This window comes from Pleurodeles waltl, chromosome 1_1, assembly GCF_031143425.1.
Source record: "Pleurodeles waltl isolate 20211129_DDA chromosome 1_1, aPleWal1.hap1.20221129, whole genome shotgun sequence".
In the NCBI taxonomy this organism is placed as follows: domain Eukaryota; kingdom Metazoa; phylum Chordata; class Amphibia; order Caudata; family Salamandridae; genus Pleurodeles; species Pleurodeles waltl.
Window position 1 is genome coordinate 717,593,243 of NC_090436.1, and position 18,117 is coordinate 717,611,359.

Below are 18,117 nucleotides of genomic sequence, written 5' to 3' on the forward strand. Positions count from 1 at the left end.
CAGTAATATTTTATAGCAATAGCTTTTGCAGTAGCTCGATCATTGATACTTCAGTCATGGCAGGCTCATACGATTCCTAAAAAATATGTGGAAGCCTACTCAAAACGTGTTGGGAGTATAAAAAGGTTCACAACTATATGGCAGTACTTAGAGTACTAGAAAGCCATGAACAAGGAAAGCTGGGAACCATTGAAAATATTGCTTGGTAATACACTATATTAATGTATAAACTTTACAAGATGACTGAAACCTTGGTGCGATGATGATTACAATTTGGACAGAGACTTGAATCAATGTTTCGTTGGACCAAGGCATATAGCAAGGTTATTGTGATATTACCAGGCAAAGAAAATCGATTGTTATAGATTAATGCTACTTAGGTATAATTATTATTTTTTTGCATATGTATACCTGAAATTAAAAAAATACAAAAATCTTTGTCGGGCATGTGGTTATGAATAAAGGCCAGCCAGTGCAGAAGCGGAGCATCTCCAAATGGGTCGTTGCCTGTATAAAGATTTTGTATTATTTTATGTTCAACCTGTTAATAGGTCACTGCAAGTTTTCAGATAAGTTATTTGATTATATACTTATTTATCAAACACAATATGTAAATGTTATCAGAACAATTTTATCTAGAAGTGCTTCACATATAAAATGAAAATATAAAAGAAGCAAAAATATTTATAACAATACAAAAATAAATTAACTTCAAGTAAAGCAACACCTGATAGTCTGAGTCTATACGATAGAAATGTATACCTTCCTTGTATATGTATACCCTTTCCATGTATGTATGTACCTATATATTTATAACTTTACTCCTATTGTAGAAAAAAAAACTTTGACTCTCTTCATTGCATTATTCTATGTCTCATCTTATACTTCTGTATCCTCTACCTCCACTCTCTGACTCACCTCAAATCTCATTCTACTACTACGTTCTCCAAAATAACAATTTCTAGACTCTTCCCTCCTATATCCCTCCTTGGCTCACACAAACCTCAATTTACTGGGATGATCTCCCAAATAACCCTTTCTAACTTCTTCCCACATGTATCCCTCCTTTGGCGCACTCTAAACCTCATTATACTTATACAATCTTCCTAATCCCTTTGTAGAGTCCACCCTCATCCATATCTTTTTTACTCCCAAACCTCATCTTACTATGGTAATCTCTCAAATAGCACTTTCTAGAATCTTCCCTTGTCTATCCCTCCATTATCCTATTCAATTTAACTAACAGACTTGCATGTCTAATGCTCAAATGAACTTACATTTCTCTATACCAATTCACCACTTATCCTTTTTTGGTTCCAAAATAGCATACTACTCAGCAAAAATTGCTTCTACTCCTCATCAGGGGTACTAAGCACTATATAAATACAATTACAATTACATTAACATCTTCTGAAGCCTTGTAATTCGTATAATTCTTCCTCAGTTTGACTGCCTTTTAAAACTGTGATCTGCACACAGAAACTTCCTTCTTATATCTTGGGGACCTATTGAGCACACATCTAAGCCTCCTATTGGCCTATGAACATTGACAATTAAACAACTTGGTACTTTAAGCAAAAAAAACAGGCTCAGATGTTAATGAAATGTTAACCATATCACAAATACATTTAAAAGACACAAGCAATGATAGATCTGTATTAACAGTAGAATCCAAACAATTATAAATGGAGCTCAAATTGGTGGACATTAGATCCCTTTTCAACCTCCTTCCACCTTCAGTAGCAACCAGATCTCAGTGTGCCATATGGTTTGAAAATGATTTAGCTACCGAACAATAACAGATAACAATAAAATATTATGGTGACTAAAACTGGAAGTCCTTGACTAGAAGATGAAATATTGTTGACCAAATCACTAATAATAAAAACGTAGTCAATAATGATTGAGCTAGCATTGCCAACAAAAGTTTCATTATGACCAGCAGTGTAGCCCATGGCCTCATCAACATCCAATATATTCCTCTGCAGTATTACATTTAAGTGAAAACAACCATGTTTATCACAATTAACTTTTGAGGCATGGAAACCCATCATAGGGCTTCTTGACAAATCAGGATCATTAATTAAAAGTTGTCATCCAATTTTGGCATTAAGATCCCCAGCAGCGTTAACTGAATGGTCCCGATTGCAATGATCAGCAGCATAATTATTGTAGCTATCTACATGATCAAATTCACCAGATTACCAACCTTACTACTGTCAAAATTATCATTATTGAAATTAAATACTACAATATTAAAACATCTGTTCCTTTTAACATTAGGCCCTGATTATCCTCAGTGTCTATAGATAAGAGATTCACTTGGCATTTAAATGAGGTTGCAACTCATGTCAAAAGGCAATCTTAACTGGCAACCTTGATAATATTCAAAATACCAAGAACAAAAGGATAAAAATTCAATAGCTTTATAAATGGGTATAGGACTGTGTATAACAACCCTAGGGTTTTATACACCCTACTGTAGTTTAGAATATTCTGAGTGGACATTCGATGGTGACCCTCATGGCAATTTGTATTATCAAGGATTGAGGCAATGGAACACAATGGATCAGAGAATCTATTGGCACAGTCCCATATAAACTGCTAAGTCAGTCATTAGCTTTTAAAACTTCTAAAGGGGTAAATCAATTAAAAAGATATATCAGCCTTTGCTGTAGGCTATAACGACCCTGATGTATAAGTTAAAAGAGGAGGACTATTTAAAACCCCAAGGGAACAGCATTAATAACAATTTGTGCATGTTGTGCATATTTTAAAACCTTAACGAAAGCATGGACCAAAAATGGATTTCAATAATTAATTACCACTTAGTCCCCATTTCAAGATGTCACATGTTCCACCAACCAATTAACCAACCTGACATACATTATATTGCCAGCCATCAGGGGCGCCTCCTAGCCTGTTTGTGTAACCAATTCAAAGTTATTTTTCCCCACTTCAAGGCCAGGAACATTAGTTAAAACCAGAGCAAAGGAGATAGCAGCAGGGGCATGGTTTCAAAATTAGAATTATTATCATTACAAGTTGTGGAAGGATTTACTACTTGAGTGGATGCAACTGTGTGCCTGAAGGCAGGTCAAGAACAGGATCAGTGGGAAAAACACTAATTGAGACGTCATTAGCAGTCCCTTGATTACTGAGCTGAGAACAAGTGTCAGTAGCTTTCTCTGAGGGCTCATAAAGTTCATCAGAATGCATTGAATCAGGCACAGACCTCCTCGGATTCAACATCTTACAAATGCAAGTGCAAAAGCTGTTTCAGTATAAAACACTTTTCAACCAGAATATCCAGGATAATTGGAAAGAAATGTCATTTACTGCAGAACCAGAACCAACAGTAGATTAATTTAATGGTTTTTGTAGCATAGACATACTTATATACGATGCTGTCAACATCTTGTACAACAGGTGTACTAATTTAAACATCTTATTCCATTTCAATTACAAAGGAAATATTGTTTGATCATTGATTAAGAGATGGTAGAGAGCCATGTGTATTTAATCCCTTATATAATAGTTAATAAGTTAATGTTGATTCTGGATTGTCAGATAAAGCGTGCTTACAGCTTGCAAGCCACTTTGTTTCCACAGTGTTTTCATCTAAATCCCTAACCACATAAGCTAAAAAGGACTCAATCAAAGAGGAAGACGGTCATTTATTCTTTTATGTAAGTTCAGAAGGAACATTAGATGACTTTCTTGTACCCATCATAGTGATGGGGGTGTCCAAAATGTAGATTCAACAGGGGTGGCCCACACTCTTCTGGGCTCTGACAGGTACAGATGTGACAAGTGTAGATGGGCCCGTTCTTCACCCTGACTTTGTCTGTACACAGCCTGTTGTCCATCCTGCACACATTCCATGCTACACGAGAACACAGCATACTTTATGGTACTTCCTCTTCCTCCTCCTGTCCCAGTGAACAGGCAAGCAGACGGTGATGCAGGGCAGCCTGGGAGGTGTGGCCCTGCCCTCCTACAAAGGACAACAGTCAACAGATCCCTGTGTTGTGAGAGTACAAATCACATTTTATCCTATGTTCTCCTCTTACTTCTCATCCCCAAAAAAACTGGCAAACAGATGGTGATGCAGGACAGCCTTTAGGGTGTGGTCCTGCCATCCCCGGTAGAATAAAAGTCAGCAGAGTCCTTGCTTGCTGATGTAATTTTAATACAATAGATAGGGAAAAGTCACACCATCCACAGGAGTTCATCATGCCAGTCAGCCAGAGTCAGGGTGGCTATGCCCCCTTTCTGTTGCCCCCGGCTAAGCACACCAGGTTGCCCAGCTGCAAACCTGGGTGTCGGCTACATGCTACTCAGGGAGGTCCCATATGGTCCCATCTGGTAAATGAGGCTGCTCCAAGGCCAGGTCCATGGCCACATCTTCTGCCACTGTCTGATGGTCCCTGCTCCACGGCCACCCTCATGGCAGTGATGAAAAGACCTATGAGGGGGTGGCCACAGCATCCCGCAGACACAGGCGATCAGTCACCACCTCTTCTGTGGTCACCACCAGTCTGCCACTCATCCTCAACTGTGCCAGTCCAGTAGACACTTGACACTCCCTACTAGCACTGTACCACATCTGTAGGCTCAGGGGCCACTTGCCTCGATTCACGACTCAGCAAGACTCAGAGATTTTGCCAGCAACAAGGATGAGGAAAGACTTTAGTCCGGGTAGTCTGGAAGCTGTCCAAGGAATGTCAGCCATCTTGGCCTCTTTGGCCACACCCCAAGTTTCAAAATGTATAGATATCGAGAGAAGCAGAAGTACAAAATCTGATCGGTTACCTTACATCACAAAATATATTTGTCAGCCGCTGAGGACTTGGGGACACAGTCCTGCAAAAAAAAAAAACACATGGGGGCAGTGTAGAGGAACCCTTCCTTGGGCCAAAAACAGTTTTTTTTAAATAAGCAGTACAGCTGTATTTTTTTTTTTTTTAAACAGGGTGAGACAGCTTGGGCCTGCTCTATTCAATTAAAATGAGGGTAGGCTCCAACTGCCCTTTTCAAATAAAAACACCCAATGGCAGGCCAGAACATCCGGGGAGGGGTGTTACTGCATCATTCTTTTAAAGAGAGGGGGACGTGCGCCCCCTCCTCCCTGAGCCAAAGAATGGCCCTTGGACCCCATCCTCTGAGGCCCAATGCCTTGCAGTATAGTTATCTATGCTTTATCGGCCTGCTGCATGTCCGCTGCATAGTGACCCTTTTAAGGGGTCAGAGAGGCAGCAGGCAACACAACTAGACCACTGCTCAAAATGGCGGGTCTGATTGGGACCAGTGAAGGGGGACAAAATGGTGGTCGGGAAAACAGTCTGAAGAGGCTGGAGTCCCGGCCCCATTGTGAGAAGAATCCCAACGGGCAACAAGAGGAGCGCTAACAGCACACAACTGACATTGCCAAGGAGTAGCAGTATATAAAGTTTAAAAATAACTCAAAACAATGCTGTGCTCTATCTTTAACTACCAGATGCCACTGAACACAGGCATCGGGTAGAATGGCAATTTTAAATGGGGAACAAAGTTTAATAAAAGCAGTATAAAAAAGGCACCCAATTTGGCACAATCATCGTTTTGTAATATGGATGAATTTCAATGTTCTTCTGAGCTGTGATGGGTTCCATGGAAAGACATAGGATCACTGGTGACAGGATGGATCCTTGGGGTCATTATTGTTTATGCAGATAGACTGGGACCTAGAGGAGCTCAGATGGGTGAGATGAGAATCTGTTTTTCAGGTAGGATGTTAACCACTCTAGAACAAGTCTGTTGAAACTCCTTTTTGTAGAAAGGTTACATGGCCATTGGTGTTGAGGCTGTCACTATGCTGAGCAAACTGAATACACCTGGATCATCATTATTTAGAAACTGGAGTGCACGAGTGACCATTTACATGATTTCTGTCCCTGTGCTACACTGGTGTTTCAAGTGAGTATGGTAGCCTCGGAGAAGGGAATTTCTCCTGATGTTCTCATGAAGCAGGTTGTGGCAGCCTCCTCAATGTTGTTGCCAAGAAATGGAAGGGGTAGAAGTAAGTGGGTGGTAGTTTGCCAGTTTTCCAGGCCGATGCTGCTCTTCTTCAGCAGGGATATAATATATTTAAACTATGTTTCGTAGTCTTAAAGGTATTGTCAAAGTAAACAGTTGGAAGATTAAGAGAAAATCAAGCTGCAGCAGGTATTAATGCTGTTACTAAAATGTACAATGAGGAGTTTTTTAAACTTGTTTTGAGGAATAATCAATCAAAGCTTTGTTTGGCAATTAATATTGCCATAAAAGTGCAAAACACTATAAAAATAAACCAACAAAAACATCAACAGAGAAATCTTTAAAATTGACCATAAATAGCAGCTTGACTGTCAGCATGTAGGGCCAGATGTACAAAAATGCAATTTTGCATTTCCTAAATGGCGACTTCATAGAAATCACTATTTAAGAAATGCAAAATAGTATGTACAGAGATACTAATTTCCTAATAGCGACTCCTACAAAGTAGGAATCGCTATTAGGAAATCTGTATGAAGAAATACCATTGCATTTTAGTTGCTAAATAGCAATTTCTTATTAAAATCACTATTTAGGAAATGCAAAACCAGGGATGGCAAAGGGCAAAAAAAAAACTTGATTCAACCCAAAAATAGAGGTGCACCTGTAGAGAACATATAATCTATTCCAATTAAAACAAAACACCATAGGGTGCGTTTTTTAAATTGCACTTGGTTACCACGGACATCAAGTCTGTGGTAATTGCCCAAGTCGCATATAGGAAATGCTAGGTACATCAGAAGAGGAATTTAAAATTGCAATTTCTACATGGTAGAAATAGCAATTTGAGATTTCTTAAAGCCCTTCGTACATAAGAAAAGGCTGTTTTGAATATCTTAATAGCCCGAAATACCGATTCGGACTGTTAAGAAATGCAAATGGGCTTTGTACAGCTGCCCCATAGTCTCTAACCACAATTTAAAGTGCATTTCCTAAATCACATAAAAATGCACTCCTTCAGACTCAGCCTGAGATAAAAAACAAGACGTAAATAATAGGTCCACTTGTTTGGAATAATAAAAACATTTGGTATGATACAATCCTCCTAACCAATACAAATAGCAGTTAGCCAGCACAGCACTCAGGACGCAACTCTCTTCCGCTTGCATCTCAACATGCACAACAGAAAGTGAGAAATAGATAATACAATTAGAGGTGCTGTGTTGGATCTAAGTATCCTTAAAGTTGTCTTTAAATTTCTGGTCCCCATATTGCGACATAGCAGCAATATCCAGTTTCTCCTATATAAATAGTAACATGGGCAGAAAGATACAACATGACTAACACATTTATTTACCTCTAGAAAGAAGGGGCAGATTATGTCCGAATCGGTAGAGGGACATTGCCATTTGTCAGTAAAAGAACAGAGAGGCAGGGTACCAATACGAAACTTGATATACAGTGTTTTAGCTAGCGGGGGCTCAATAACGTCCACATACTCTTCTAAGTGTAGACATCTTTAAACTCTAGGAAGCCTATGGTCAAAGAGCCACTCTCCCACTTCTGAGGAATCCTTCGTTCACATGCCTCCAATAAGTCCCCTTGAAGAAGGGCTTCAATATTCTGCATGCAGTGTCTGGGTTTGTCCACTAATGCTCACACCCCAGTTCTATTAAGCAAGATTTAAATCGAGGGAATCCTGGTAACTCTGGTAACGCTGGAGAGCCTTAAAATCTCCAATAGTCCCATCTGATGAGGCACTAAATCCACAGAGGTCCAGGCCCTTCTCCAATACATCAATGGTCTAAGACCCGTTTTATGGGCAAAGGATCTATGACCAAGTTTTAACCAGAGTAGAATGAGTGGTGTACTGGAGCGGGAGACCAGTTAAAAGTCGTAAAATCAATTTTCTACCATTTCCAGATCATTTACATTTGCATGGCCCCATAGTTCTTCTCCATATAATGATCACACTAGTGCTTGTAAATTATAAATCTGGATAGCCGGTGATAGTGGCCGAAAACTAGACCCCTGGAATGCCCTCATGATGCTTCCTGTGTAATGTCTAACTCAAGTTTACAGTTCTGAATCTGTGCAGCCCAGCCAAATGCTCCATGAGAGTAAACCCTAAATTTACAACAGTATGCACTCTTTTCAAAGGGATGCCATTTAAGTTCGGTGACAGTCAGGTGATGTGTGACGCAGGTTCAAGATGAGTCATAATATGTACAGGCATACTATGCCATCCTCACTTTCATTTTATGTTACTACTTCTCTTTCCCTTCCTCAGTTACACTAGTATTAAAGCAAAACGGAACCAAATGTAATTTTTGACACTGTTAATCATTTACATTAACATACAATAAATTAGATTTTGTTTTAAAAAAAGTAATGTTTCCAATTTCGTAATAGGCGGACGAGTATTGTGTACTGTAAACGTTATTCCTTGGAGGTTTCTTATAACCACTACAGTTACATTGGTTAATTTGTTGGAGTGGTTTAATATATTTCCTTCATTCAGTTGTGTCTCCTTTAATAAGTCTTTGTTGCTGAAAATGCTCACTTTAAGCATGTGTATTGCTTCTGAGCACAGGTAGGTAAGTTTCTCACATCGTTACTCTGACCAACATATGGTCGAAACTTGTGATTCTCTACAAAAGCCTGTGAATTCAGAATACTCTGGTGAATTGCGTTTGTTTAATTTCTAGTGGAAAATCAGCAGAATGTGACATCCTTGCTACAGTTTATAGCATATATTAAAATTAACTGGGAAAAAAATGAAAGTGTGGAGCGATGCGGTCAGAGTCGTAAATGCATGACAATGTACTTTATGTGACAGCAATAGATCTTTTCATTTAAGTTTAAACAGTAATGTATCTATTGTAATTCATAGTCATTGCTTAAATTCAAAGGTTATGTAGAGGCTTTGGTGATCCCAGCAGGTGCCCGCCGAATAAAGGTTGTGGAAGAAAAGCCGACACATAGTTATCTAGGTGAGTGCTTTTATAAACTGCTTATTCATTCACTTCTTGCTTATTAAATGATTACTCAAGTATTACATAAGCTGGCACACAGAGAAAATCAAACCTCCGAACAGATACTCCTATTTCCTCTTCCTGCCATTGGCAGTGCACCATGCTCTGCACTCCCACTGTTTACAACTGCCTTGTTTGTGAATGGGCTTTCAAACCTTTCAAAGATCACTGCTTTTAAGTGTGCATGTAAAGCCATTTGTCTTTGAATGTTTGATATAAAGTTATTACAAAAAATATTCAAAGATGCCTTCAGTTGTTTGCAGACACACCAACGACCATCAGTGAATGTTTTGTAAAACTTTATTACAAAAACTTTTGAAGGCAAATACCTGTGCATATGCTCCGGCAGCCAATTTATTTAAATGTTTATGTTTTTCGTAAGATAGTTTTATAAATGCATTAAAAAAAGATTGGCGAAGCTAATAGGATAGCAGTCGACGCCACAAGTACTGGATTTGCTAAACATGTTTTCATATGCTGATATATGTTTCATTGACATGAAGAGAAGGTAACCAAAACGACCCAAGTATTATATTGTGAACGCCCATTAGTCATGCACGTCATAACATGGACCTAGAAATGTAGCTACTGGCAAGTAATAGTGTCTGTCATGTATTTTTTTTTTAAATGTCACAATATTTCACAGAATATTGTGAAATAAAATGCAATTAGTATTCAGTGCTAAATGTGTTTTGCTAGTATCTTGTATGACTTGCTTCGCATGTGAGCATACTTCGCATAAACATTGACAGGAGATACCAGTAGTAGACTCTCATAAGGCATGTTCTGCACAAACCAGTCTCACATGGGTGAAAATTGCACACATATTTGTGGTGACAAATTTATAGAAATGTTTGTATTTTCACCTAGTGTGAATTTGAGGATTTCACAAATCATGCTGCTGTAAATAAGATTTTGCACAGGCGTTAATAGTGCTGCCTTAAAGTTAAAGTAGATACGCCCTATTTCCGAGTAGATTAATTCACCACACACCTCTAAATTAACTGGAGTCTCTGTCAACTTCCAAACAGAGGCAAGAAGCAGAGCTTGCCCCCCTTCTTTCTGGGATCTGTTGATTATATATCTCACTGGAAGGGTGGGCTTTATTTCATAAACGTATACTAGTTATCTGAAACTCTTTGATATGTGTGCTTTCTAACAGCCTCCTAAATCCACAATAGCCATTAACATGCTACTTATCACTTTCAATGCTTTTCCCATTTGAAAGAAAAACAAAAATTCGGACTCAAAATAAAATAATCAATATACTTAATATAATGCTTTCGCCTATCTCTGCCATGCTTTTTTATCATTCATCCTCATTTAAAACAAAACATTGATACTTGTCCTAGAAAAGTTAGTGACGTTTTCATCCCTGTTGATACATAATTCAGTAGAACCTGAATGGAACCAGATTGCATTGTTTTTAAGCAATACGAAGGGCACATGCTGGCCCATTTCAAATATAACTTAAATGGCTTAGTTTAATTTCTTCTGAAGATTGTGTGTTCCTGGTAAAACCAGTCAGTTCTTTACTAGAAATACAGAGGGGCTGATTTAAGTGCCCCTAGCGCCTCCTTGAGACACATTAGCGTAATTTTGTTATGCTAATGTGGCCATAAGGCCAAAATCGCTGCATCAGATTTGCAAAGTGGTGCAATGCATGAATGGTCCCACTTTGTAACCCTTTGTGCTACACTATGCCTGCGCCAGGCATAATGTATGTAAAGGGGGCGTTCCCCCATTACGGGGGCTGAAAAAATAGGGCAAAGAAATCGAAGAAATTACTTTGCATAATTTTTTTGGGCACTTTTAACGCCTGCTCAGAGCAGGTGTTTAAAGGAGGCACACCATTATTTTAAATAAGGCTCTGGGTGCTTTGCACGATTAGCATCAAAATGTTTGACGCTAGTCCTGCAAAGCGCTGAACCAGCGTCAAAATTTTGATGCTAGTTTCCCTAAGTACCGTCATGGTACGCCATATCTTAGATTCCGTGCACACATGCTGGTGTTAGGGGGGCGCTAAGGGGTGCAAGGAAAGTGGTGCTGCATTGGGTTCAGCTCCACTTTCCTTAAAGCAGGCCCAGAGAATCTTTCTGTATGACAGCAGACACTATGAAGGGCATATTTAAGAGCCCCTAGCGCTAGCCCAATGCTACATTAGTGTGATTGTTTTCTGCTAATGTGGCATTAGAAGGCCAAAAACACTGCGCCATCTCCAGCCCGACGGGCGCCATTGTGCCGCCTGCAAGATTATCACCACGCTTACCGCCATGGTTTTAGTGGCGTTTGTAATGCAACGAAAACCATGGCGGTAGACCATATCAGTGACAGGGAATTCCTTCCTTGTCACTGATAGGGTCTCCCCCACCTCTCTAGTTACCACCTGTCCCCCTACTTCTCCAAAAAACAACAACATCCACACCCCCTTCACACACACATGCATGATAACACTCATTCACACATACATACAACCAATCACAGACACATCTGCACACAATTCCAAAAATACACGCACACACGCATTCACATTTCACAACATACACGCACTCACACGTCTGTACATGCACACATGCATTCAACACTCAACACACACCCGCATTCATGCACACACATACATTCACCCACCCCACACACACACAACACCCTCCACCCCTCTCCCCTGTTGGAGACCCGACTTACCTGGATCCAAGGGGTCCTCTGGCAGGAGACAGGATGGGGCACTGCTACCGCCAGCAGCGCCCACCAGCAGAACACCGCCAGGCCGTATTATTTGTCATAATACGTCTGGCGGTGGTCTACTGGCCTGGCCCTGCTGATGGTAGCAGCGCCACCTTACCGCCATCCGCCAGTATGGCCACAGCCGGATTTCCGCCATTCTTGTGGTGGAAATCCGGCAGTGGTCATATTATGGTAGCCGTGGCGACGGTCTTTTGGCAGCCGTCACCGAGGCGGTAGGCAGTTTTTACCGCCGTTCGTAAAATGAGGGCCTATGTGTGCCAGGTGTCACGTGTTCACTATGCTGCACATGGCGACCAGGGAACATACGGGGTCTCCCTGGCACCCCTGTGGCAAAGGTGGGATATTGGACAACCACTACATGACTCAGGGAAGGCACGGGCACTTGACTCACCTCACGGCAACTCCTGCAACGCATGATTTAAGTGCATCCAGAATGCTCTTCTCTGGTGGGGGGATGCGTAAACCCTAATCCTGCATCACAAGGAGGCTAGCCGTCTCTGTAAACGTCCCATAGCAGATGCATGGGTCACCATGCTTACACAAATCTGCGAGGGGATGCGGGAGGCTGACACCCCCCCACATACGCCCAAGTAGCCAAGACATGGACTCATCCGCTTTCCCTGCCCCCTCCTTCCTATTCCCCCATGACTAAGACATCAAGCATATTCCCAGATCCCCGAACATGCTAAATAAGCCATCCTTAGTGTCTCATGTGCATTGGCCTCTGATGCCACTTTTTATCGAGTCACTCCCCTGCTATGGCACACCCCTTGGTAGCCTTCTGTCTGCCATAGTTCATCCTCTGACACTGGGATCCCATAGGTCACACGCTGCCATGTAACCTCTACTCTAAGCTTACCATTTCAGAGGTGCCTATACAGTACACGCAAATGACACAACTAACAGCACACTCTTTCAAGCACTTGGCTTAGACCACACAGCTAGCTTACACTTTTTCTTTTCCAGTGGTAGTCCATATATGACTTAGCAACTTCTTTGCTTCTGTTCTGAGCTCCACAGCGGACTTACCCTCGGACTGATGTGTTCATGTTGCCTTATGAAACTCATTATCTTACGTTGTCACTATCCTGCCATGCCATATTGTACTGGTAAAATGCCTCATTAAAAGTAATTTGGGAAACAGCTACATTTCAGACAATCCCTATAATAATGGGGCCCATTCACAAAGGTAAATTTGGCTGTATGGAAGCTTACATATGGAAGCTTACATCCAAATGTATATTTTAGGCCTGCCAGCAATTCACAAAGACATTCATATGGGTATAGCCCATTTACAGGTGCAGAGATCGCCATCACAAGTGCTGGGTTCTCTGTACCAATAAATCCCACTCAAGGGGTGAAAAAGAGCTTTCCAAGGCATGGTTAGCCATGGAAGTTTGGTAGCCCTACAAACATGCATCTTTGTCAGCAAACACAAACTCCTCTCATTCCCCTTTTCACCCTGGAAACAGTAGGATTTTTACTTCAGCCAAGGGCTGGCATATATCCCTTTCCAGGATGGAAAGTGAAATGGGTCACCTCCAGTTATGCTGCGCTCATAGGGCAAGGTATTTCTCCATGAAGAAAAATATTTTCCCGATGGAGGGAAACACATGTGGGTTTGCATGTGGAATGCTATTCCCTCCTGTGTATTTGTCCACTGTGAGGAGCTCTATACAATACCATTAGGATCGCAGCTGTAATTTTACATGACAAACCACATGGAAACTTACATCTACTGCAGCTTATTGTGGGCATTCCTATGAATGTTTGTGAATCCCAGCAAATAGTAAACCTACATTTGCAAGTAGGTATACATCTTCAGGTGTAAATGTACAACTTTTTTGTGAATCAGGCCTTTCATTTTTATGTCACATTGCTACAGCTACATTAATACATTGAAAGAATCACAATTACCATGAAGCAAAAAGGGCAATCATTTAAATAAGCATATAGATGGTTTCAGATTAATTGTAGCATTGTAAATTCACTCTTCTCTTCCTTGCCTGCGATGTGTGTGACTATTTAATGCTTCATTTGTATATTTATTATCCTACTCCATGTTGCCAATTAAGACAAAATAATTCTGCATTGGTAGGGCATCTTTTCAATTGACTGGAATTTATAATAATATTTTCAGAATTGATAGTGCAATATATTGAAAGCTCACTAGATATATTTGCACCTCTATACCTTTATTGTGTTTATGGCTTTGCTAATGTCTTAGGTTTGAAAGACCTTGTGTTAGATAAAAATTGTTGAAAGAATTGTATAAAGTCAGTCATTCATTCTCCTCAATCTTGCTAAACATGTATTTGTACCTTTGCCCATTACATCAATGGAATTCAATCACATTTAATGTTTTTTGTATTGGTTCCTTAGCCAATTTGTCTCAAATTTGAAAGGCCAAGGCTAATGCTCACTGGCGAGAAAATGCATGTTTTAAGACACATGCACACCAGGCATGGCTGGTAATCTTGAAAGTAGTTTACTCTTTAGGAGATCCAATCCAAGATGGCCTCCAATGTGCATGTGTGATAACGCATGGTGACTTTTTAATTTAACCATTCTAACATGATGGACAGCCACGTTAGAACAGTAAATTAAAATTTTGAGTAAATTAATACAAAAGGGCAAGCAGAATGCAAAGAAAAATCCGAGGAGGAGAGAGCAAGGAAACAAATCCACTCTCATGTAGTGCCCAATAATAAAATATGAAAAAGTGTCCCTCCAGTATCAATTAAAACACTGTAGATTAAAATGCTACTGGGTGGGACGGACACAACAACACACAAGAAGAACAGACAACAGAGGCAGATACAAAGCTACCCAATCAAAAGCAATGAGGTGTCTACAGACAGCTAAAACTTTATGTCGCCTGGAACTAAAAACTATTAAGTGTAATTAAAAAACGAATGCATATTTTTTTTACTTCATGTAGCTCTGCGGGATGCCAGCAGCCAGTCCATAAATAACGATTGGAAGATCGAACATCCAGGAACATTCAGCATTGCTGGAACCACTGTCCATTATGTTAGACGAGGTCTCTGGGAGAAGATTTCTGCCAGGGGTCCAACAACGTCCCCATTGCATCTACTGGTAGGTCATTTCAAATGTGTTGGTGCAGTCCATCCACTACAGCAGTACTTTTATGCAGGGTTAATGGCATTTATATTTTAGTTATTTTTTTTGTAATTTATTTATTGAGTTTTCTAGCAGTAAGGAACAATAACGAACACATTACATACATTTCATTTATCATTAGCGGTTCAACTATTTCACTTTACATTGGGAGCTGCCACTTATCTAAATAACAAATAGGGCAGGGTGGAGTGACAGGATTATGTGGAGTGGAAGGGTAAAGGGAGGTCAAAATGAAGGAGGGAGTTCCAGGGAAAGAAAGAACTCTGGTTCCAGGGACAGAAGGTAAGTGAGTAGCTGCTGCTGTATATCTTTTGGGTGTGAGGCAGGGAGTTGGAGTTATGCCTAATCATCACTGAGTCCATCTCAATATGACATGGATTTGAGCCAGGCTGCCTCTGTAGGTGTGTGTCTATTGCCCCCAATGAAGTGTAATTTCTCTCCTAGCAAGCAAGAGTGCTATGGAGGCGAATTTGTGGAATGATATAGGGAGGTTTTGTGTGTACCCCAGTAACGCTATTAGTGGGTCAGGTTGGATTGTGACATCATTCATCGTGGACAGAAGGGAGAAAATGGTAGTCCAGAACAAACCGATGATAGGGCAGGACCAGGTCTGATGTGGCATTTGAGGCAGTGGGAGGACTGTCCAGGGTCAAACTGGGCAGTATCTTTAGAGGAGACGTATGCCCAATGTAAGAATTTATGATGTAATAGTTTATGACTATGGTTAAGAGATATTAACTTGGTATGATTACAGCAATATGCCCAGATTTTATCGAATATTGGGTATCCAAGGTCCATGCTCCATGCCCCTCTGGCACAGTGGGTGGTGTTGGGTTTCAGAGCTAGGCATGAGTGACAGAGTTTGGAGGTCAGATGGCTGACATCTGCTAATGCAAAAATCCCGGCTGTATTTTAGTCAAAACAGACTAGCTAGCAGATTTCATGCTATAGGTGGATGAACCGAAACAAATCTGCTTTAAAGAAAACGTCACAAGCATTCAAATCAAATATCAAACAATGCACTATAAACCAATTAAGACACACCATGATCAATGCGACCATTAATAACCACATTTGTTTATTAAGCAGTAAAAAATGTTTATTTCCCTATATTAACAATGCTAAAGTCACAAATATTATTCTCAAACTCAATTGATACATGTAAAGAAACAATAAAGGCTGACTATGTCGGGCGAATGAACATAAGCTTAGTCAATGCAATGAGAATTATTATTTAAAAAGAGAATAAACAAAACCATAGCAATAGAATCTGAGCAAGAAACATTTAATACATTGAATCATCAAACAGAAAAGTCAATGACCATTCATGAGTATGAGAGTAACACCTCACTAACCACTAATTAGCATTAAGATTTTGGGCTTCATGTAAAAGATTTAATAAAATTAATTTAGAAAACATCTAGCTATGGTGCTATCAAAACAGCAGCAGTATTAAAACAGTAGCAGTTGGTACCTGAAGAACAAAAGACACATAAAAATACTCAGTTCATACATTTACCCAGTCTCTAAGGTAATCAGCTACAACTTCTTCTTCATCAGGAGGACAACAGTGTCATCATCAGACAGGAACAGGGTAGGGGGACGATTTAGAGTCAAAACTATAAAATTACTAAACCATCAAAGTGTTAGTTCAATATTGAGTAAACTCAGAAAATAATAAAACACCAGAATGTCAATAAACTAACTGGCAAAGCATAAAGTGTCAAATTGACAGATCACACCAAGTGCACGAAGTAAAGTCTCTGGAACCCAGGAAAGTAAGATCCTATACCTTCAAACAGAATGCCCCCAAAAGTCTGATTCTCAAACATTAAATTAATCTTGCTAAACTCAGGTGATTGGCTTAAACATAAGGCGAGAAAAATATATCCAATTAGAAAGTTAATAGATCCTACAATTATATAAAATGTTAGCCCCGAAAGATGTCTATCTGCTGCTGCTCTTCTTGCGTAGTTCAGTTTTATACTAAATATATCTTGCACACTTCCTTCTCCGGTGGCATCTGTAGGCGTTTTTGTTTGGCATCTTCCAGTTTTGCTTCTACTAGACAGTGGTTACAAAATATGGAAGCATTTCTCATTGCACCACTTTCCTTGAGAGAAACACATGGGTGAGAAACATAACTACAGACACATATGCAAATTCAATGAAGGGAGTCTGTTAAACAATGGACATGAAGTCATAAGAATGGAGTACACTAGAAACATTTAATATAGATAACATTGCACAGTGGCCTTGCTCTGATTCAAGCCAATAGAGAACAAGAAATACTCATAGTATTTCAGCATTTATTTTAGCAGACAACATGTTTTAAAGAGACAGAGGGGGTTATTACAACTTTGGAGGAGGTGTTAATCCGTCCCAAAAGTGACGGTAAAGTGACGGATATACCACCAGCCGTATTACGAGTCCATTATATCCTATGGAACTCGTAATACGGCTGGTGGTAAATCCGTCACTTTACCGTCACTTTTGGGACGGATTAACACCTCCCCCAAAGTTGTAATAACCCCCAGAATGTTTTTCCATTACAGTGTTAGTACAACTTTAGAAAACATGTGCAGGCTTTTCACTATATGGCGGCCACTAAATAAAGCACAATTTTCTTTTTAAAAATAATTTATAGATTAATTATTTCACACATTTGTATATAAGTATGATTACATAAAGACAAATTATTCACAAAATGACTTAGCTCTCACAAGGCCTCCTCTGATGACTTTATATGTCATCACACAAAACCCCAAATAAATGTATTTCATTTAATTATTCAAAAGGTAGTTACTTCCATATTCTATAAATCTTCTTTCTTCTTGAATTTTTCCCATAAACTTTTTCCATTTGAATATCTGCCCTCCTCTGATTCTTTTCAAATCTTCTTCTTTTGATAATTTGTACATCCCCCAAAGTTCAATTAGAAAAAATATAATAATTGAAATCCATTTTACTCATTTTAATACAATACTTTCTCCTATGTTGCCAAGCCAATTTCCCATTGAAGCAATTCCCTTACCTGCCTTTTCTCAAATATCAGTTTCAGTGAATTATTTTAGTTCTGTTTCATGTTTCGTTAAATTATTAATCAAACTTCTAACTAATTTACTATTGTCCGGTATGTATGAACAACAGTGACGCAACCTAACAATTTATAAACTCCACC

At 39.7% G+C, this 18,117-nt stretch overlaps 1 protein-coding gene across 2 annotated transcripts in view; it reads left to right on the forward strand.

Annotated features, from left to right (window-relative positions):
* ADAMTS19 (ADAM metallopeptidase with thrombospondin type 1 motif 19) overlaps window positions 1–18,117 on the forward strand; it is a 1,141,020-nt gene that overhangs the window by 864,153 nt on the left and 258,750 nt on the right. For both annotated transcript variants that reach the window (XM_069227292.1, XM_069227293.1), the window contains 2 exons: window positions 8,928–9,008; window positions 14,734–14,891. In XM_069227292.1, coding sequence (XP_069083393.1) covers window positions 8,928–9,008; window positions 14,734–14,891 — 239 coding nt within the window. The remainder of the gene's footprint in view (window positions 1–8,927; window positions 9,009–14,733; window positions 14,892–18,117) is intronic.